This window comes from Rattus norvegicus, chromosome 1 (genome assembly GCF_021556685.1).
Source record: "Rattus norvegicus strain SHRSP/BbbUtx chromosome 1, alternate assembly SHRSP_T2T, whole genome shotgun sequence".
NCBI classification, from domain to species: Eukaryota; Metazoa; Chordata; class Mammalia; order Rodentia; family Muridae; genus Rattus; species Rattus norvegicus.
In genome coordinates, this window is record NC_141534.1 from 252,949,944 (window position 1) to 252,972,972 (window position 23,029).

Sequence of the window (23,029 nt, forward strand, 5' to 3'; positions counted from 1 at the left end):
CTAAAGGTTGGCAGCACTAGAAAGGTTGAGAACCATTGCTACAGATACTGTCTATGTTCTGTTTTTACAACCTGGAGAAGGTTCACGTCACTGAGAGGTGCTTCAGATGAGAGGTTGAGTGCAAGCCACACAAGAGGAGACTCATACCTCATACTTACTAAACTAACCAGAATCTTGTCATTTTCTAAATGGCCCAGAAGAAAAAGGACTCCACAGACCCAAGATCATTCTACCTCAATAACTTTCTCAAATGGATTCTGGTATAGCCTCATAGCACGTGACCAATGCCACTCAATAGAGCTTTACTAATAGGGCACTAATAACACTGGTTCTCCAAATGACTGTTCTTCAAAGTCACCTAGGTATTGGAATAATAGCCATTCCTATTTAATTGGCATGGTGCATGGTCTGAACCCAGGAGTCTTAAAGCTGAACCTCCCTGAGAGACATAATACGCTACCAGGTCACATTAACGAACACCAAGTCAGTCGATTCACTGTTAATGGCTGTGAATCAGAGAGAAGCAACTGTGGTTGTCCTTTGTCTTGCTAAGAATGTTTGGATGTACACTTTATGTAGGACACTGACTGCATCGAAGCCCTCGAGTCAGCCTGTCTGTGAGGTGAGAGAAGGACTAGATGCTTTGGTCATTTGTCTGAATTATGAAGTGACTTTAATGAGGCAGGTGTTTCAATACAGGGATCCCGGTCCCAAGCCCATATAGGTGTTATACACGGTAGCATCCCTGTGTCCTGTCTCAGAAGGATGAAGCATATACTCTTTCAAACAGATCTACTAGGATATGCCTTACAGTCTCTCTCTCTCTCTCTCTCTCTCTCTCTCTCTCTCTCTCTCTCTCTCTCTCTCTCTCTGTGTGTGTGTGTGTGTGTATGTGTGTGTGTGTGCGCGTGTGCGTGTCCCACAGTCTAAGAGCACTTACATCATTTGAAAAAGAAACCATTACCTCCCTGTTTGTAATTACCCCTCACATGTTCAGGATAGGGCTCATTTCTCTCGGGGCTGCACCGGGGCAAGCATTTCTGGATCACATGGCAATAATCTCCTTAGCATTCTAGGGAACCACCAGATTGCTTTCCAGAGTGTCCGCGCCCGTTTACACTCCAAGCAGCACATACATTGCTCCAAATGGCTCCCTAAAGCCTAAAGATAAACACTGAAACTTTGAACTGAAAAGCACAAATCAAAAATCCCCTAATCAAGAAAATTCAGCTCCCAGGACAGTAACTTTCTGAAAATGTTCCATGTAAGTGAAGCTTTGTCGAACTGTAGTGATGTCCACTGTGTGGAGCTGTGAGAACGGAGCTAATGTGTATCAGGTACTCCGGGCTTTGCCTGACGCATGCCCAGTAAGTACTGAGAGTTCATTGGCCAACAGTGGCTCTAACAGTCAATCCCAGCACTTCCTGTTGCTGCATCAGCCCCAGTGATCAGCTGGGACACATACTTGCTATCACTACCCCAGGTTGTTTGCACAGCTTAAACCACAAGAGACAAAACTGAGACTGCAGACACATGACCTTCACTCTCTAGTTTACATGTCACCCCACCCCTGAAGACTTTTCTCATTTTCTTTCAAAATGTACAACTCTAGTAACTCCCAAGTTATCTATGTCAACTTCTGCTCTAAACAATTGTATTTGTTGTTAATTAGGATAAAAATGAACACGTGGGATGAGCAGAACCAAGTGGGAATGTCAGAGGGACCCGGGGACGAAAGTGAAGAAACGCCATTTCCAAAGGAAGACCCCCAGGAGGTGTGTAGCGTGCACGTGTGATGAGACCCTCTGGTCTGATGAGTTAGACGGTCTCATCCATGCTTCTTGGGGTTCTAAACAGATACCAGACGAGTACAAACTATCTTTCCTTCTGTCTCTGGTTTCTAGACTCTCTCCCATCCAGCCTCAGACCCTGAAGGATTGGAAGCTGAAAGAAGAAAGCCAATCACTCTGGCGCCGCAGCTTTCTTTCACAGCAGAACTGACAAACATATCCAAGTGTTCCTTGTAAGCACCGTAGAGAAGTGTCTCCTCATCACCGTCCCCGACTTACGGCTCCTAACAACAATGTCAGGTTTCTCAAGCACCACTTCTTAGTCCCTGCCGCACTTGCATGCATACATTTTCACATTGCCATGGTCCCTGTAGCTCAGTGGGGCGCGATGCTGTCTTGGAAGGGGGAGAGTTATTCTAATGGAAGATAAAGTTGTTCCAGGCCACGCACATCAAATGCATCTCTGAGGGAGGACGCTAGCCATTTTAACTCGCCATAACACCTGTACTGCCTGATACATTAGTGAGTTTTACACTTTGTCATGGTGCTAGTCTTATTCAGGTAGAAATGGGGGGATACAGAGCCACTATTAAATGAGATTATAAAAATGATTATGAAAACTGTTCCACATCAAGAGGGCCCCTGGACAGTTTCTTTCTTTGATGGTGCAAGGATCATCTTCCTTGTCCTTGCCTAGGACATTATACATAAACAAATGTAACACCCGTTTTCTCATCCACTAGGCTTATGGATCCCGTCTCCCACAAACAGGACACTGCAGCACAGTGCCCCCGAACTGCATCTAGTTCTCTACATCTCCATCCCAGAGGAGGCGGGATGGTTCCAGCTTTGAGAGTTGTGAATGCATCATTTAGCAGAGTTGGAGCATGGATGACACCCCAGTGAACAATCACATTTACAGACGAACAGATGGATGGTTATACAGAAGGGCAAACACAGACAGTAGCAGAGAGGGCACAAGTACCACTACCCTTTTCTGAGTAGAGAGCTGCGGCAGGAAAGCAGACTCTTATTTGTCCTTTAAACGAGGGTCCAAGGTCATGGATTGGGCAAAACATATACAAAATGCCCACCCAAAAGAAGGCAAGGGTATGAGCCATGAAAAGAAATGGGAGAGCATGTGGGAGGGGCCATAGTAAAGACACTGCCAACATGACTGTCACTTAGGGGGAGGGCTCTTATTGTGAATAGGAGAGAGAAAATGGGCAGAGGCATCTGGAAGAGTCTAGAGCAGAGAAAGAGTAGATGGGACACAGCCAGGGCTGTCTATGAGAGGGGAATGGAGTGCCAGAGAGTAGAGAGTAGAACAGTGAGGGTGGGGGGGATGGAGGGGGCAAGTCATGAAGATGGTTTCTTAATATTTATTTATTTATTTATCTAAGATAGGGTTTCTCTGTGTAACCCACGCTAGCCTTGAACTCGCAGAGATCTGCCTGCCTCTGGCTTCTATGTGCTGGGATTAAAGACATGCACTGCCACTGCCCTTAAGGTTGGGGTAATGAAATCATGCAGATTTAAAAAGAAGATGATTATATTAAAGGAGGAAAGTGGGAGAAAGGATTCCTTTTGGGAATGGATAAACCCATTTCAAAAGTTCCCTCAGAATGCTGGCTTCTATCTAACTGTGAGAAATCCTCCTGCAGTCCAGCCTGAGCTCATTTCTAGATGTACGGAGAGCCTGGGACCGGACAGAGGGGGGAAAAGGATCTGTATGTCAGAAAACCTAGAAAAGTCATGATGGGATTAAGGCAAAAGTACAAGACGAACAGCCTTCCAAAGCGGTTGCCATCAGATGGAGTGGCTGCCTGCTTCACAGATCAAAATCGGTTCTTTTTCCCTCCCACCCTCAAAATCAATTCTTTAGAAAGGAGAAAAATGTTCACGCCAAGGTCGGAAATGGAAGGAGTAGAGATAAGGGAAGGCTTAAACAATGTGGAAACGTAAGGGTTCTTTGCAGAGCCAGTAGTATTGGATGTGTGCTTTGCAAACACGTGAAGGAGTGTTTTCCTGAAGTGGACTCAGGTGAAAGACTAAGGCAGACTCCTGAAGAACTTTTAGCTGAAGCAGACACAGGTGAAAGGATATTCTGTTAAAGCAAGCATGTAATGGAAGATTCTTTGCTGACAACGTTCATGTATTGGTCCGCCTTACACCGCGTAGTTGAGCTGCATTTGTTAGGACTCCATAGAGAGAAGTGCACCAAAACACTTCCGGTGGCATGCTACAGTTTCTTACCGCTTCGCAGACTTGGGATGATTGGCAGTGATGTCAGCAGAGACAGATGCACATGACCCAGGGAGGACACGTGATGTTTGAAGGGTATAGATCAGACTCAGTGGACAGTGACGGAGGCTGAGCTTGGCTTGCTTATAGAGCTATCTGTGCAACGCGTGTGGGTCTCGAGTCTTCACAGATCTTCACTTCCCTGAGAGAGGCACAGCCGAGAACTTGTCCTGGTGTTCCTGTTGGCCCTGGTCCCTCCTGCTGACCCCAGCTGAGGTGGTGGCCTGGCTGTCTCTCTAGGTAGTGCCACTGCTGCTGATTCCTATTTGCGATCTCTCTCTACTGAACTGGACTGCTGGTGTACCTGTGAGGTGTTTGTGAGTGACTGAGCGGCCGTTGCTAACCCGTGAACCCGAACTACCGATTTCCGGACAACACAGACAGGAGTTTCTCCAAAGAACCTTTCCAAACAGGTCTACTTCCTACCACCCCTGCCCATATCCTTTCTTTTCCACCACCTCCGGTGGGTGGTGGGCTACAAGGGAGGTAAAAGTGTTTAAGAAACATCATTGAAAATAAGCTTTGAAAAAATTTAAGTTCTTTCAGTCAGGAACAATTATGGGTCAGAGTTTTGATTGAGAGATAGCAACCCCATCCCTCACTTGCTGCCCTGTCTTTCTGTTGGAGGTGGGCTCTACAAGTTCCCTCTCCCCACTGTAGGGCCTTTCATCTGGGCTTCCCCCTTTGAGTCCTGAGAGTCTCTTACATCCTGGTCTCTGGTACATCCTGGAGGGTCCTCCAAACCCCCTTACCTCCCAAGGTTGCCTGTTTCCATTCTTTCTGCTGACCCTCAGGGCTTCAGTTCTTTTCCCCCACCCAATACCAGATCATGTTTCCCTCCCCCCACCCCCTTGTGGTTGCTTTCTTTCCAAGGGGGACTGAGATGTCTTCACTTGGGCCCTTCAGCTTGGTTTTTGTTGTTGTTCTTGTTCTTTGTTTGCTTTGCTAATATCCACTTATTACTGAGAACATACTGTGCACATCCTTTTGGGTCTGGGTTACCTCACTCAGGATGATATTTTCTAGTTCCATCCATTTGCCTGCAAAACTCAGATTGTCCTCGTTCATAATAGCTGAGTAGTATTCCATTGTGTAAATGAACTGCATTCTCTGTATCCATTCTTCTGTCGTGGGACATCTGGGTTGTTGCCAGCTTCTGGATATCACAAACAAGGTCGCTATGAACATAGTGGAACACGTGCTTCTGTGGCATGGTGGCATCTTTGGGGTATATTCCCAAGAGTGGTATAGCTGGATCTTCAGGTAGATCTATTTCCAATTTTCTGAGGAACCTCCAAATTGATTTCCAGAGTGGTTGTGCCAGTTTGCAATCCCACCAGCAATGAAGGAGTGTTTCTCTTTTTCCACATCCTCACCAATATGTGTTGTCACCTGAGGTTTTGATCTTGGCCATTCTGATTGGTGTAAGGTAGAATCTCAGGGTCATTTCGATTAGTATTTCTCTGATTACTAAGGACTTTAAACATTTCTTTGGGTGCTTCTCAGCCATTCAAGATTCCTCTGTTTAGTTTTCTATACCCCATTTTTTGATTGTGTTGTTTGTATATTTTTTTGGTGGTTAGCTCCTTGAGTTCTTTATATATTTTGGATATTAGGCCTCTATCGGATGTGAGGCTAGTGAAGATTTCCTTTTCCCAATCTGTAGGATGCTGATTTGTCTTATTGACTATGTCCTTTGCCTTACAGAAACTTCGCAGTTTCATGAGGTTCCATTTATCAGTTCTTGATCTTAGATGGTAAACCATGGGAGTATTGTTTAGAAAATTTCACCCTGTGCCAATGAGTTCAAGAATCTTTCCCACTTTCTCTCCGATTAGATTGAGTGTATCTGGTTTTATGTTGAGGTCCTTGATCCACTTGGACTTGAGCTTTGTGCATGGTGACAAATATGAGTCTATTTTCATTTTTCTACTTTCAGACATCCAGTTAGACCAGCACCTTTTATTGAAGATGCTTTCTTTTTTTCTCATGGAGATAGGAGGCCAGGGAACAGTTGGAGGGTGGATTGGGAGGGGAATAAAATCTGGAGTGTAAAAATAAATAAATAAATAAATAAATAATAAAATTGAAGGTACAATTAAAGATTGTTTATAAAAGAAAAAGGGGGCACTGTTTCCTGAAGATAATTTAATTCTGAGTTGGTAAATTTTCTTAATGTGGAGAGCACAGTCTAAGGTCTGTAAGGCCGTTGGCAATTAGGATGTCCATACAAGATTTGACTTTCTAATATGCTCAGTTTACTCACACAAGCATTCCTTATAATATCATGCTAATATAAAAAGTGAAAACCAGGCATCTCACCAAATAGGGAATGGTTGTTTGGGCTGAAATACTGCTGCTGGGTTTCACTGGGCTCTCTTCTCTGGTGTGAACACTATGAACCCCACCTTGCATCTTCAGTGAAGTCCTTCAGCTGGGGCAGGTGGCAGTATGGCACTGATGGATGTCAAAGGTCAGGATGCTGGCCAAGACTGTATGAGCCCAGTGACAGTGCCGGAGGTTCAACAGCTACCGAGGCCAGGGCCACTCACAGAATCTTAAAGCCTTGCTTATGGATATCAACACAGAGGTTATAGGAACAAGCAGTGTGACCCCAGAGACCATTCCCAGAATTCTACTCTTTGTATCATGTCATTATGCCATGACTTTAGGCTACCAGGACTCACAGCTCGTGACTAGTCCACCAGCACATCAGCACCATCTTGGGACAATTTCATTAATATAGTAAGACTGGTCCCTGGGCTAGGCTCCTATATGACATGGCATCCCAGAACCTTGCTTCTGAGACTTTCCTCTTCCCCTAAATGCCCAATAGCAAGCTTAGGTATCATATTTCAAATCACAGAAAATGTTTTCTGAGTTAGACAATATTTTATTTTATTTTCTGAGCATATAATCCATTTGTGAGTTTGTTGTTAAAACGACTTCAGAGGACAACACACAGAGCAGCTTTCTCTGAAGTAACTGGGAGGTGGAAGTGACAAAGAGCAGGTTGAAGAAACATGTTTGTCCCCTGACTTCCTGAGACAGTTACAAGAAGATGGGTCAGCAAGTAGCAGGAAAAGAAACTCTGGCCCATAAGCTGATTATCGCAGAAGTTATACCTCCCAGTAACAGCTCTAAAATCAAACCCTAATCCTCACTGGGGCAGGTGTCTTGCTGATAACATAAAAACTGGGGTTAGGGGAATGAATTAGACATAGAGAAGATTGGAACTTCCTGTCACCCACTGAGTGATTCATGACCAGCAAGTATTTCCATAGAGGTCTCAGAAAAGTGACATAGTGTCTTACCTATTATAGTGTTCAGTGGGAAAAAAAAAATGGTTTCTCTGTGGTCCTGCAGGGAAGGGGCAAACACAGCCTGAAGCCTAAGTGATTTACAATTTCTTTAACAGAAAAAAAAAAAAACAAAGGTGAGAGAGAGAGAGACAGAAACAGACAGACAGAGACAGAATTGTTAATGATGTAAGCATCATTCCAAGCCAAAGCTCCCTCCTTCCTCCTCTTATACAACTTTCGGTAGGTGCTAGAGTTTATTTATATGACTTCGCAGAATTAACAGCAGAACCTCGATTTCAGTTTCTTCCTAGTTTTGAGTGTGTGTCTTTCTTTAAAAACAATTGACTGCAAAGGGGGTATTTTTATGACATAAAAATATTTATGGTGCTATTTGACAGAAAGGTAGAATTTGTCTTCTGAAATAGTCATTATTTCATCTTTTCAGAACATTCTAAGATAATTTGGGGGAAACTTTTGTGGGTCATCTAATGATTTGCTTGATTCTTTTAGATATGAGCAAAAGAGGAGAGCCAAAATGCAGAAGCTTAAATACTTCATCAAAATATTTTACAACGATAAACAGGTTTCCTGCACCTCAGTATCTCCCCTACAGTTAGATTTTAAAGTCATGTTTCAACAAATTTTTAACATTCAGCTGATGTATTGGCCCGAGACGATCTGCTTGGAGGTATGACGTTGTCATTTATGTTTGTCTTGTCTCATGCCACACGTGTCATTTTCTCTTGTTGACTCCTGTTACATATGGTAAGCTATGTCCTTTACATTAAGGAATGTCTGGTTTCTATAGTTAGCAATGTAATTACAGTTAATAAATGCCTAAACCACCTCATCCATGGTCTTTCATGTCATAAGCAAAGAATTGTTTGTGGATGGATGCTCCATGCAATCCCATTCCATTAACATTCATGTCAGCCTGGACACTCAGTGATTCTGAGTGAGCCATTGACACTGCAGTAAGCCAGAGAGCTGTTGTGCCAACCACCACTACTCATTTCCCAGCCCTGACTCGGTGGCTTCTGTCTTTCTGGAGGGAGAGTCTTCTTCATCCTCCTTTTCTCTTCTTGCTGTTATTCTTGGATCCCATTAAGGAACCAGGTAGGTGAGCACACAACAGCGCCCCCCCACCTCTCCACCCCCCACCCCCCCACCCCTCCACCCCCTACCCCCCACCCCCACCCCCCACACCCCCACACCCCCGATCTCTCAGGCTCACGTTTGAACACTTAGCCTTCCACTGGTGGCATTATGTAGGAAGGCCCTAGGGGATAGCGCCTTGTTGGAGGAAATGAGTCGATGTAAAATGTAAAGTTGAGGTTTTCCTGGCTTGTCTCAACTTCCTGTTCTTGCTCTGCTTTTACGTGTAGTCACAGTGCAACCTACCAGATTCCTGTTCCTGACTTAACTATGTGAATGAAATGTAATAGGAGAGCGCTATTTTAATTATAGCATTTTTCAAAAATGATTCAAATGAGTTATTGGGAGTTCTGTTTTTCCATTGTTCCTGTCTTGCATTTTGGTGAGTTGTCAACCATTTGTTTTATACCCAGGTTTATGAAATAAGAAAAAGGTCAACTTTACTGGTTAAAATGTATCTGCCTTTACCTAACAAGACAGAGCTGAAAGGCAAGACTGCCCTGGAATATACAGAATTTAGTTCTGATAAACTGGTCATACCTATGGACGGAGGCGTAGGAAGCAGTGAGTTTGTTTAAAATTTCCTCCTTGTGCCTCTTTTTGAGGTATACCAAATGCTAGGTATCCTCGCTGGGTATTCTGAACAAAACTCTTCCTGGGGAGATGCAACACATATCTATTCACCCTAGATAGGGAGCCAGGAAAACCAAAGTATGGGTACTACCACAGTCCAACTTTGTGAAACAGTGAGTCTTATTGAGGATCCTTAGAGGAGCAGAAACGACTCCAAGGCAGATATATCATCAAAGCCCACCTAGCATGGGTGACAGCTCACAAAGCAGGGGAACTAGATCACACTGCACAGCTTACAGACAGCTCAACATGTTGGGGAGTATCTTTCCTAGGTGCCTCTGTTGCTCTAAACCTCTTCCAGGCAGCTGGGATGGTTTCTGCTTCTCCCAGGCAGTTTTCCTTCCTCTCGGAGAGATTCTTAGTTTTATTCTTATTCTGGCAGGGGATAGAGGGTACTAGTAAATCTGATCAGTTTCAGGGACTTCCTGAAGCTACTTTGAGTTGTTTACCTTTTTGTTTAAAGATCCCCTATGAACTAGAATGTTTCAGTCTGAATGAAATTTACACAACACGGTTATGGTGGCATCTGCCTGTAATCCCACTTCTTAGAAGGCCCAAGAGGATGGTGAGTTCCAGGCCAGCCTGGGCTACATAGCAAGCCTCAGGAAAAAAATCCCATTTATAGCATTTGGCTACAAAAAAATTACTCCAGGTGTTAAAAACTAGCTTGTTTAACACTGTCTTGAATCAGGTCTTTGGGAAACTTAAACACTGCCATGAACACCTATGCTTTTCTAGTCCTATGGAGGAGAAGCATTCTGGAATATGAGCTCTGGTGTGTGTGTGTGTGTGTGTGTGTGTGTGTGTGTGTGTGTGTGTGTGTGTGTGTGTATTTGTGTGGTGCATATGGGAAGTAAGTGTATTTGTATAGTGTGTATAATTGTGCCCTGTGTGTATTTGTGCTGTGTGTGTGTGTGTGTGTGTGTGTGTGATATGTGTGTTGTGCTTGTGTGTGTAGGCTAAAGGTAGATGCTAAGTGTCTTTTGTCAGTCATTCTTTACCTCATTTTTGAAATGGTCTCTTACCGAACCTAGCACGCTGGTCAGAAAGCTCCAGGATCTGCCTGTCTCTGCAACCCCAGAGCTGGGATTACAGAGCTGTACCACCATGCCCAGCCTTTTGCTAGGGTGCTGGAGATCTGACTCAGGTCTTCTTCTGAGCTATCTTCCCAGTCCAGCGATTTGCTTCTGACTTCCTTTTAATGACTGTAAGGATGCAGCAGGATATGTCTGCTATTCTTCAGACAGTGTAGAAGGTAAAGAGAAAAGAAGAAAATGGATCAGAAAAGCAAAGGAGGAAAGAAGAGGTTTTCTGTCCCTTCGTTGCTTGATTGATTCACTCTTCTTATGAAGGTAGATTAGTTATGGCATCTCTGAGAGCCAGGCCTTTTATTCCTCCCAGGATTCCTTTCCTGCATCTTCTCAGGAGTTTTTTCATCTAATTATACCTATCAGCTGCAAAGGGAGATGTGAACAAGTTGAGCAAGGAGGAGGCAGGGAAAAAATGTGTAAACAAAAGAACTAGGAAGGACAGGCTTATCAGTTTGGCAAGGGGAGCCTGGGATTTCAGATAGCTCCCTTAAGGGTCTGAAGATCCAAACCTCACCTTCATGCTTGTGCACGAGGCAATTTACACACCGAGTCATCTTCCCAGCCCCTCAGCCCCTGCATTTCTAAATCAGTGATGTGTTCTAAATGTCCTTTTAAAACAGATGTGCCTTTTAATCTCGAGGAGAGTGAGAATGAAGAACTGTGCCTTTTAACCTCAGGGAAACTTAGCTACTCTCTCTCCTGGGCCTTAGATGAAAATGGGATGCCTTTGACACCCGTGTCACAGTCACTGAACTCTGCATACTGCAGGTAATAAACTTCTCATATTCAAAGCATGCTTTTCTATCTCAGCAGATGCCCTATGAAGCATGCATGTGAAGGGGCAGCACATAGCAGTGTAGTATTGAAATTTTATTTGACTCATCCCTCTGTGACAGTGTTTTATGTGAAGAATGATGTATTTCTTCAATGCTTAGGTTTTACAGTGACAAGGACAGCTAGAGAGGGATTCCCAAGCCCTGAACTTACAGGCAAAGGCCCTGTCTCCCAAAGAGTTTATTCCTGAAGATTTAAAATTCCCCAGTCATTCTGAATCACCAAAGAATCACTTACGAATGACCAGCTTGGCTGGAGAAAAACCCTAGAATTCTAGAATGTTCTTTGAGTACTCCACCCGCACGGTGCAATCTTCAGGTCTCCAACTGGCCCTGAGCCAAGAGACTGTGACTGACTCACTGACTTGGTTCTGAGGTTTGTGGTATTTTATGAAGCAGATGTCACAGGACTGTGGTACAATTCAATGGCAGCCTCCTTTTTTAGAAGGTAAGTTACATAAGTCTCTCTCTCTCTGGTTCACCTGTGAACATTCAAGCTTTGCCTTGAGCCCTGTGTTCTGGGGCATTCGGGCTAACACCCTCCCAAGAGGAAGGACAATTTGTTGCAAGATGCCAGGGCTGTTAAGTTTTAACAAATATAGAAAAATAATTCAGCTTCAAGAAATAGGAAATGAAAGAAAAGGCCCCACTCTACCTGTAGTGTCTGTTAATTCCTTCCCAGCCACCATATTGTGGGGTGGGTCCACCACACTTTGATAACCATCACTGGAGAAGTAAGACCCTACACTGATGAAGGGAGAATTTAAGGAGCAGACATCAGGCTCAGGCCAAACCGTTACAGAATCTGTCCAAACTGTAATTCTGTGAGCTCAGCTGACAGATGGGAACTGTTCCCTGATCGTTGAGAGAAAAAAAGGCTTGGAAATGCATTCCAAGTTCTTCTCATTCTACAGGACACAACACCTCATCTGTGAGGACATGGAGTTAATTGACAACTCCACACACATACTCCAGGATTGCCGCCTTTTTCCTTAGTCTATAGCTGAATAGCTGAGTCACTAGGATATATCACGAATCTAGCTTATTTTTATAGCCCCAGTGTTTGAAGATAGCTGTTCACGAACAAAGATACTCCCCTGGCCCATCCCGCCTATTTAATCACATTGCTTTCTGTTATATTCCAGTCATTACGGCACAAGTTAAAGTCGATGCTGTCAAAGTATTTTTCACACTTATATGTTTTGTGTATTTTAGTTCCACATTTATTTACACATGCAACAGCACCCATGGAAGTCAGAGGACAACTCAAAGAGTTCTCTCCTTCTACTCTTTGGGTTCCAAGGACAGAACTTAGGTCAGCAGGCTTGGCAGCAGACATCTTGACCCACTGAACCATCCTGCCAGCCCCTTAGGGTCACTTTTTACCTTGTGTGTTTCCTTGGTTTTGCACAAGCTGATATTTAGATTAAATTTTAGTATTGTGCATCACATAAAATATTTAACCCATTATTATGTTTAGAGTTTACAAAATATACCCAAAGGGCACTATTCAGTTAAACATCTACTGCATTTCAGCTACTCTGTAAATCAGAGATGGCGCAGGTGGATGTTTATAGAGATTTATCCTTAACAATCTCGTCTTTAAGGGAGAGTAGACACTTTATTAGAAGGCAAAATTAGAACATGAGACGTACTAGTCTGCGTATCATAAAGAGATTCTCTCTCATCATTAAATACATGATATGACTGGATTTACCTCTGGGTTCCCACAGTGAGCAGGCTTTAACCTGTGTAATGTGTAACCTGCATATTGTATGTACAGTAACAACATATTTTCTCCACATTAGTGTGCTAAGAAATGTTGACGCGAGAGGTGTTCCTGGACTCCCGTGGATCGTGAACTCACAAAAGCTTTGTGACTGGGCAGATGACATCAGGATTGACCCAAATAATCCAGAGTATTCAGATATAACAGAACTGATTATGGTAAGTTTTAGAAACTATCAACACTATAAATATATTTTATTTCTTCATATGCATCCTGTATATTTCTCCATTATTTGCTGTGTGTTTTTCTAGATGCTTAGGGTGCATACAAAAGTAAAATTGAGGGCGCATATGGTTTTCAATCGGTTTAGAGTATTGAAAAGGCATTAGAAACACAACAACTGAAATGACTACTCTAGGGCTGGAGAGATGGCTCAGCGGTTAAGAGCACTGACTGCTCTTCCAGAGGTCCGGAGTTCAATTTCCAGCAACCACATGGTGGCTCACAACCATCTGTAATGGGATCCGATGCCCTCCTCTGGTGTGTCTGAAGACAACTGCAGTGTACTTATATACATAAAATAAATCTTAAAAAAAGAAAGAAGTGATTACTCTAGACCTGATCGTAGGCAGGCTAACCTTTAAGCTAACATCTGTTAAAAGTCCGTCACATGCTAACCATCTTATTAGGCGCTAAAATGCCGTGATGATTTATCGAGAGAACTTCGAAATGTTTTCTTGCACTCAGCCACCATTATCTGGTCCTTTGTGCCCATCCCTACAGCCAACTGAACTGCTCTGTGTTCCCAGCATACCTTTCTTCGACCTCCCCCTTTATCAGTATCACCTCTCATCCTAGGAACTAGTAGTGGCTATCACGCACCTTCCAGGTCCGGTACTCATATCCCGATGATGTCCCTTTCTGCCCTTTGTTTACATACAACACCGACATTTTCTCTTTCTCTGCAAGCCGTGATCAGACAGGGTAGAAAGCCATGTCAGGCAGCGTGCATGTTTCTGCAGGTCACGTGCCTCCACGGGTCCAATTGCTCCCTTCCTGCTCACGCAGTCGATGGCGCGAAAACGGTACTCTGAAATAATTCTTGAATCAAAAATAATTTCCTAAGTAAAGACTTTACATGTCCGTGTTTTCCAGTATTTGAGACACAAAGGACAGGAAATCCCCAAATATTTCCGTCTTGATCAGTTGCAAGATGAATTTAACTTTGTGTCTGAGGAAGAAATGAAAAGGAGCAAACGCTTCCAGCTGTTGGAGCTGAGAAATGCAGGCCAGCTGGATCTCTTCCTCCTGCAGCAGATGCCCCTCTACGACAACGAGATTCCAGACATAGTCTTCCAGGTACCAGCTCCTATGCAAACACAGCTCACCGTGTGACAGCGTTAATATCATGCTGCTCTCAACCTATTTTCATTTCTGTGTTAATTTTGGTAATTAATAATCAACACAGATTTTTTTTCCCTTTCTCCGTAGACACCTAAATCCTACCATGCCCTTAGCTTGACTTTATAGTGTGGTACTACCTAATCTGCTTAACAGCCCAAATCCTTTAGGTTACCTGAATTGATGCTACTGATGTATTTTTGTTATCATAAAATATATCACCAAGTTTTCAACAGTTCTGGGGAGGAGTCAGGAAAGAAACACTACCACAGTGAATGTAGATATTAATTGTAAACCATATCTCAACTTCAGGTCTTTAGAGTCCAAAAAGAGAGACAAGAGAAGCACTGGTCTTGTTGGGTTATACACTGCAGCCTGTATGTAATAAAAGTCCCTTCCCAGCCACACTTGCAGGGAGTTCCTGGTGGCTGTCATCAGTCAAGGGGAACATTTGTCCCATGGATTAGTAAATGTTCCAAATTGGAGCATTTCAATACTCTTCCGACTTCAAAAGGACCTGCTTTTAAACACTTCAGCAGCACACCACCAGTCCCATAAGGAGGAGTTTTTAAGAGCTCATAGCTGTGGCAATGGCCGACTGTCATAACCCAGAACTAAAACTTTCTAAGAGATAGTTCCATCTCTATGGAACACCCCTGTGCAGTGGAATGGCTGCTGTAGGTAGATGGCAGCCATTTTAGATTGAACATGCCAGATTCTGATGTCCACTCGGCCCTTCAGAAGCTACACAAAAACTACCCAGGAGTCATCCTATCATAGTTAAGCCTCATGCTGTAGGTGGAAACACACAGCCCAGTCAGAAGTGTCATGGAAGCTCCTTAGGGATGGCTCAGAGAGGAAAGAAGAGATGCAAACTAATGACTTTTCCTCAGCGTCTCATTTTCAAAATGGCGGTCTTTTTCGGTCATCACTACATGGTAGAAGACCAGTGAGTCTGTCAAATGGTTCAGAGGGTAAGGCGCCTGTTGCCAAGCCTGACAGTCTGACTCTTATTCCCGAGACCCACACAGTATCTCAAAGATCAGTGGGCTTCATACCAGAAGAAAATGGAATAGACTCAGAAACCGGGTTTGGGCCAGTTCTCAGTGAGGTAATCCAAAAAGGGTGATTTCCCAAGAAGTGTTTGCCACCATCTTTGTGATTGAATGGAAGCAAATGATAGCATTTTTGTTGGAGCATGTCAGACTGATCCCTGCATTACAAACTAACCCAATTCTCTATTTAGGAGTTTGAAAGTCAAGCACAGAAGGATGTGTCCATTTCAGATGTGAACTCTATCACTGCACAAAGGATTAATTCTGTCAATTTTCTGAGAAAGGTAATAAACGTGGCATTGTCAATGTATTTGATTTACCTTTGTGAGAATCTGTCTGCTTGCTCTATATATGCTGCACACACACACACACACACACACACACACACACACACACACCATAGATGGTACACACTTTTTGCAGGGAGTTGGACAGACAACTCTCTTTAGTTTGCCTTTTCACCAGGGAGCATTCTGTGAGGGCACAGCCCTGACTCCTATTTAAGCAAGAATTTTACAGTGTCACCCTTGTAACCGAACCTGGCCAACACTACCCTTTAAAAACGGGACTTAGAATATACTTTAATAATGGGCTTGCCACACTGGAAAAGAGAAAAATGCGCCTGCTCTTGGGGGAAGTCTAAGAGGGCAGTGAGCTGGCTCTACCAAGGGCTAAGGTGGTATTTGCTGAGGATGCCAGAAATGCATCTTAGAAAGGAATCTTAAGAAAGCTGGGTGGCAAACTCAGTCACTATTGCTGATGCCAAGAAGTGCTTGCTAACAGGAGCCAGATATGAATGTCCCCAAGAGGCTCTGCCAGAGCCTTACTGATACAGATGAGGATCCTCGCAGCTAAACATCAGACTCAACACAGGAACCCCAATGGAGGAGTCAGAGAAAAGACTGAAGGAGCCTAAAGGGGTTTGCAACCCCATACGAAGAACAACAATATCAACCAACCAGACCAGACCCGCCCCCCAGAGCTCCCAGGGACTAAACCACCAACCAATGAGTACACATGGAGAGACCCCTGACTCCAGCCATGTATGTAGCAGAGGATGGCATTGTCCAGCATCGACAGGAGGAAAAGCCCTTGGCCTTGTGAAGGCTTTTTTCCCCAATGTAGAGGAAAGCCAGGGTGTTGAGGTGGGAGTGGGTGGGTGAGAGTGGGAGCAACTTCACAGAAGCAGGGAGAGGGGGACAGGGTTTGGGAGAAGGGGTAAAGGGGATAACATTTGAAATGTAAATACATAAAATATCCAAGAAAAATAAAATGTAAAAAAAAATAAAAGAAAAGAAAGCCGGGTGGCCATGCAGTTGGATGGAAACTCATATAAAGACTATGCTCTAGGGTTAGTTTAAACCTTCAAGTTAGGTAGGCTCACACCATAATACTAGATTTACAGATAGTGGATTTTTTTTACCCTACATTCTTTAGATCTATAGGTTCTTAACCCTTCCCTTTCTGTCAGTGTAATTGCGTGTTATTGAGGTTTATATGCATTCCATGGGACATGGATTGTGTTCCGTAGATTTTTGCTGTAGGACCAGTATCAGTGGTAGCTGAGGCTAGGGCTATAGCTCTAACTGTACAGTCCAAGCTGGCCCAAGGGTCACTAGGTAACGTTTTGCTGAAATGATAGCATCCAAGGAGCTACGCATTTCTTCATTGTGCTCCTTTAATTTGGCTATTCAGAGACAGTTGTTGAGTTTTGACCTCCTGAAGTTTATATTCTAGAAGAAGCCATGTAATAAAAAAGTAAGTCATATTTGAGAGAATGAAACATGTTAGGGAACAGAGTAGAAAATGAGAACTTGAGCTCTCTCTCTCTCTCTCTCTCTCTCTCTCTCTCTCCCTCCCTCCCTCTCCCTCCCCTCCCCTCCCCCCTCTCTCTCTTCTGTGTGTGTGTGTGTGTGTGTGTGTGTGTGCGCGCGCGCGCGCGCGCGCGCGCGTGTGCGTGTGTGTTTAGGAGGTGCATCTGTGACTATGAATAAGGTAGCTGAGAAAGGAAACCCTGGAGAAGACAACAGTTGGGTGAGAACTCACCACTTACTCAGTTAGACTTGAACTGGGTAAGGGAGACAGCCATAGAATTTTCTGGAAAAGAACATTCCAGACTAACACATGTTTGAAAACTCAAGTGAAACCCATCTATTCTATGGGAGGAAGAGCAAGAAGAAACCCAGTCCTAGATGATGCCAAAGGGGACACAGAGCTAAACTCCTGGGGGAAGGAAGGTCTGGCTCACTCTCAAGGGAACAGTTTGTTGCCCGTTCTCCTGCCACCACCTCCATTTCCTAACCAGTTCAAGCAGGTAGCCAAGTTTTAGGTGCAATGGCTCCAGGATGATGTGTGGTCGAACAGAAAGCCGAAGATTGCCAACCCCACTGCCTGGTCATGTCTGAAAGCCTAAACCTGTCATAAAGACTAGAGAAGGAGGAACAGCAGAAGTGACCCCCTCACTTGGGAGGTTGACTGAGGATTTCAAGTTCAAGGCCAACCTGGGCCATTTAAGATCGTTCCAGCCTGTGCTACATACTGAGACTCTGGCTCAAATTTTAAGAGGAAAAAAAAATCAAGGTTTATAGTAGCCAAGGTGAAGCTTTAAGCTCTGGCTGACTCTTGCCACGCTGGTGGAATAGGGACTCAAAGTTAGCCTAGGACATGCTTGAGGGAAGCACAAAAGTGCAGATTTCTTCTAGTCTGTAGGTCAGGGTCCATGTGGGTCACTAGTGGTTGTTGTAGAAATGAGACCTCAGGACTGTCTGTTTTCTTAGTGAAGACCCAATCCAGCAGAGAAGACTGTGAGTCCAATGGGAAAACTGAGTGAGGATAAGATCAAATGAATGAGACAGGAAAGGGTATAGGAAGAATTTGCCTTGGTATAACTGTGCGTTGAGAATGATTTTAGTAACAGTGGATATAGCCATATTTCCACTTACCTAACTTCCTTCGTACTCACTGCTCGAAATATCAAGGAGTAAAATACACAGTGGTCCAGAAGCACTGTAAAAACAGTCTTAAAGCAGGGACACTCCGTTTCTTTTAACTTCCATATTTTTTTCTTTAGGTGAGAAGGTTGATCATGAAAAAAATCGTCAAAGTCAGCAAATTTAACTTGTCAGATATTGTGGCCGACTATGAAGAAATTGTATCTACAAGGTACTCCCCAACTCTTAAGTGTGAAATTAAGGCTGATCTCTTCAGAATCCTCTGGGTTCTCTGTATTTTACAAATATTTATGTCACACGTCAAAACTGCAGTCTCAGAACTCAGAGTGAGGTTTGGTGACAAAGTGTGTCTGGCCACTTTAGATCACCTATCTGACATTGTTGTAGTTGTACAGTATTACAGAGAGAAGGTTGGGCTCTCTCTCCTTTAGGGCAGTCTCTGGGACAAGACAGAAACAGAAGAGAACATCTCTTCTCATTCCTTTTGTTGTTCTGAGGTTTCCCCATGAGTCTCCTCCTGGATCAGCCATGGTTGGTAGCAATGCTATAACCCCATCCTCTCCCCCTCAGCGGTGCCAGGGCACTGAGCAGCACAGGGGCAGGAGGTGGACTTTTGCAGAATTGTCTTTATTCTACAGCGGCCATACTGAAACCCAAGGGGAGGGTCCGGAGAGCATCTGAGCCCTTGCAGGTGCTACATGTAAATTCTCAGCATCACCAGTAAGGTTCTGACTGCTGCGGGCACTGAAATCTACTGCCACACATATCCAGACCTTGAACAGACACTGCTGTGACTATCGAACTGTAATTCCACAGGTTTAGGTAGTCAGCATGAGCATCTAACTGATTCAGAGCAATGAAGAGTATTGGAACATTAGTTATCTTTAAGAGAATGAGTGATTGCTTAAAAAAGTAGCAATCGTGATGAAAGATAAATGTTTCATAGCTTTATCTTACTGCCACTGACTTCTTTTTGGACCATGTGGCCAAAGAGCTGGTGCAATCATATGCCCTCCTGGCGTGAGGGGACACAGAGTCTTTTCCTTTGTAAGGTCAGGAAATAGTTTCTACTTTGGGTTGAAAGGAGCTCTGTCCCCCCTTCTGCAATGGACATAATACGGTTCAGAATATTGGCCTCATTCACAATTATTTTGAACACCTTGTGTTTAGAATGACGCTGATTCGCGTATATGGAGCTGATCGCTTTTTACCCTTTAGCCAATTGACAGATGCGCTTTGTAAGTTCATTGAACCACGAAGGAAGTTAAAACCTCAGAGGAAAGAAAGAAGAAAAGTCACAGCCCAGAGCATCTCTGATGGAGATATCAAGATTCTCGTCAGGATCCTGAGGGCCTACAACATTCCTACCAGAAAAACAACATCGTATAGGTAAGTGATGGGCTCCAATGTCTGCAGTTGCAGAACGTCTTTCTTAAATGGGATAAGCATCCTTATTACTTACGCTTAATGCCTGGAGATGTCACTCAGTGGTGGGGCACTTGCCTAGTACCCGCAATGCTGTGGGTTTGATGCCTAACACGTACACACACACACACACACACACACACACACACACACACACACACATATTCAAATCATATGCATAAAATGAACAAACCTTTAAACCTTCATTTGGAGAGTCAGACCTATTTTTAATGTCACATATCGAGACTCTCCAAAGTAGCTCAGAGGTAGGATTTTTTTGCCTCACATGCTCAAAGCCCTGGCCCAGAACAAACTGCCCCAACCAAGCCAAACCATCACAGGTATATGAGATTCCCTAAGTAATCTTAGTATATGCTTTGGAGATATTTGCCACACAAGTGTCTTCTGTATCACCAAGTCATTTCCTCTTGTTCCTGTTCCCTGTTCAGAGCTTTTGACGTTTCTGCTCCCTGCCACTCCATTCTCTGTCACAGCAGCGTGCCCTCAATGTCAGAAGCTGAAAGACAAGAGACAGGGAAAGAGGATGGAACACACATTTTGTTTCCGGTCTTCAAAGGGAAAGTCGGTTCTGCTTAGGATACATAGATAGCTCTACCAAAGCGGGATTCACCTCTCTTTCCTGTATGCACTGAGTATGGTCTGCCCCTTGGACCAACTCAGACATTGCCTACCAATGGGCAGTCAAGTTAAAGCACTGTGAATGTTAAGTATCCATTTCATTAAATGTATCCTGGATATCTAGTGTCAAGGAGGATTGATAACTATGATATTACTACCCAAATGCCCCAGGAATATCAAGTATCTCCCTTTTCCCTGTTTACCGCACGTGTTTTCTGCTTCCTTGCCTTTAGCTTGGTACAGCTCATGGGTTCTATCTCTGATAAACATTCTGCTTGCTGGCTGTTAATTTATATCTAAAAACCCCTTAACGGTTTTGACTCTGTTTTACAAACTACAACCTTATTCCTTGGCACAACTGGTTATTTTCACAACCAATGCACATCTTAATGGCTGTTTGTGAAGAACGTAAAACCACTACCATTTTCTATAGTTGTCATTCTCCAGAAGAAAAGATTGTAACACCAAAAAGAAAAAATAATGAATAAAAAGCCGAGAAAGGCTATTTTCCCAAAATATCGCTTAGCTTTACTTTCCCCTGGGTGCTGAGAACCAGTGGTCACGTTACCACAGACGACAGCTGGTTTGTACTTCAGTTAGGAGCCACTCTACCACAGCAGTGATGGTCACCAAGGTGAAATGACAAAAGGCAAAAACAAGAACAAGCAAAACAAAACAAAAAAAACCAATAAAAACAAAAAACAAAAACAAAACCTCTGTAAGACCCAGGGTAACCCTTATGCCTACCAACACTTAAATTAAAACTAACTATATCTCCATGTTGTTTTTCCTGAAGAACTTGGAGTATGCCTACTTACCTGAGCTCATCCATGTCTTACCTCAGATATCAAAATGAAGCCAAACTTGTACCCTCGAATGAAGTCATAAATGAGGTACTTCGCAGTTTATAAGGTCTAATATTGACTGATTGCTCTTGGTCGCCTCTGGCTCCCAACTGCTCTCTTCATGTCTGTGTCGTTCCGATTAAAGTTATTTTCCTCTAAGAAAGGAAAGGTATTCTTTATGAAAGTAACTTGTATTATCTCATTCTCTGCCCTCAAGCCCTATAAAACAGGGCGTAAGCTCCCTGCTCACACACAGACTCTTTGACAATGTTTCTCTTGTCTTCCAGCTGTCCTCCTGTCTGTCCACTGCACAGCCACGCTGTCTTGGCTTTCAGTGCTTGTTTCCTTTGCTGGGAACAGCCTCCACCATCTCCCTGCTCTTGGCCAGATAAACACAACTGTTTCAAAGCCCTAGCTCAATCAGGATCCCCTCTGTGATGCTCATCCGGTCCTACCCCAGACACACACCCATACCCTGTCCTGAAACCCACAGCCGCAAGCCTCTTCTCCTGCTGCATTGCTCCTGTTTTTTACTTGTTTGTCTCTTCGGTTTTTTTTTTCTTTCCCAACAAACTTTAAAATCTTTAAAGAAAAGTTCTGTCTGTCCTTGGATCTTTGAAGAGTGCTTGATATAGAATAAGACTAATAGATATTTATTAAGTCAATAACTAAGTAATGGCTATTGAAAGAAAGAGCTATAAAAACTAAGGAAACCAGTCACAAAGTAATCTCCCAACTTTTTGCCTTTTTGTATTATGTAAGACCTTATAAAAAAATCTAGTCAGTGTTTACTCTGTATTTCAGGATACTGTACACCCTTTCATAGAAGTTTCCTTTCAACATACTGTATATCAAACCAACATTGCAAATGGATCTCATCCATGCTGGAATGAAGAAATCAAGGTAGATTTTATGTAAGTTGGAGTCTCTTTTCCTGCAGTTTGTAGTCAGAGTAACTCTGAGGTGAGGGAGCATGTTCATATATGCTTGTGTGTGTGTACATGTGAAGGTACCTTACACCTTTTTCTTGGGAGAGAGTGATGCATGCGACTTTTTGTAGGGTGGCAAAAACAAATGGTCTGAAAACAGACCAAAGAAATAATTCTGCCAAAATACAACTTAGAAGTCCAATGAATGTACTAAGGTTACTGGCGTGAGTATTCGAGAAGGGTTACTTACCGAAGCATGAATGACTCAAAGGCAGCACCATCACCAGAAAACCCATCCAGCCTAGATGACAAATCAAGAAAACTGCAGTCCTAGAGTACTCTTCAGAACCTGTATGCAACTTGATGGGTCAGAGTATGCTTTCCTCAGCAAGGCCTACTACTTATATTGCCTGAGAAGTAGGACTTGTGAATCTAGTATGTTTCAGGGACTTCCTGAGACTTTTCAGTTGTTTATGAGTCTTAAACAGCTTCCCTCTATTATAGAAAATGTTTTGGTTCCAAGGATATCACTGTAGAACAAAGGGTATTTCATTGTCTTAGTATTCACTTGATACTGTTATAGAAAGGGCAGGGTGGGTTTTCAGGACAGGGTTTTTTCCTCGAGCTATGTGAAGAGACAGCAAGAAAACCCTCACCTCACTACATAGGTTTAATATTTGCAGCTTCCAGAATTGTGGGAGAGGTCTGTTCTCTACAATTTACCTTGTCTCAGGTATTCTGTAATTGCAGTGTTAAATAGGCCATAAGACACTTTCATCCCCTTGCATACATCTACATACTGTACTATTGAGCAAAAACACCATGATTATTTAACCCTTTCTTGTCTTGATTTTTTTCCCTTTGTAAACAGCATTGTTCTGTACTTTCTTGTACTTGCCCTCAAAACTATACTGTTGAAGTCAGTGGCTCTTAAACATTTTGTGCAT

The 23,029-nt window shown here is 43.4% G+C and overlaps 1 protein-coding gene across 4 annotated transcripts in view; it reads left to right on the plus strand.

Annotated features, from left to right (window-relative positions):
- Cc2d2b (coiled-coil and C2 domain containing 2B) overlaps nucleotides 1-23,029 on the plus strand; it is a 95,348-nt gene that overhangs the window by 30,762 nt on the left and 41,557 nt on the right. For all 4 annotated transcript variants that reach the window (XM_087551326.1, XM_087551320.1, NM_001447192.1 and 1 more), the window contains 12 exon segments: nucleotides 1,673-1,775; nucleotides 1,905-2,023; nucleotides 7,907-8,084; nucleotides 8,965-9,115; nucleotides 10,896-11,043; nucleotides 12,917-13,055; nucleotides 13,993-14,196; nucleotides 15,485-15,577; nucleotides 18,364-18,455; nucleotides 19,463-19,633; nucleotides 21,105-21,201; nucleotides 21,958-22,067. In XM_087551326.1, the coding sequence (XP_087407452.1) occupies nucleotides 1,673-1,775; nucleotides 1,905-2,023; nucleotides 7,907-8,084; nucleotides 8,965-9,115; nucleotides 10,896-11,043; nucleotides 12,917-13,055; nucleotides 13,993-14,196; nucleotides 15,485-15,577; nucleotides 18,364-18,455; nucleotides 19,463-19,633; nucleotides 21,105-21,201; nucleotides 21,958-22,067 (1,605 nt within the window).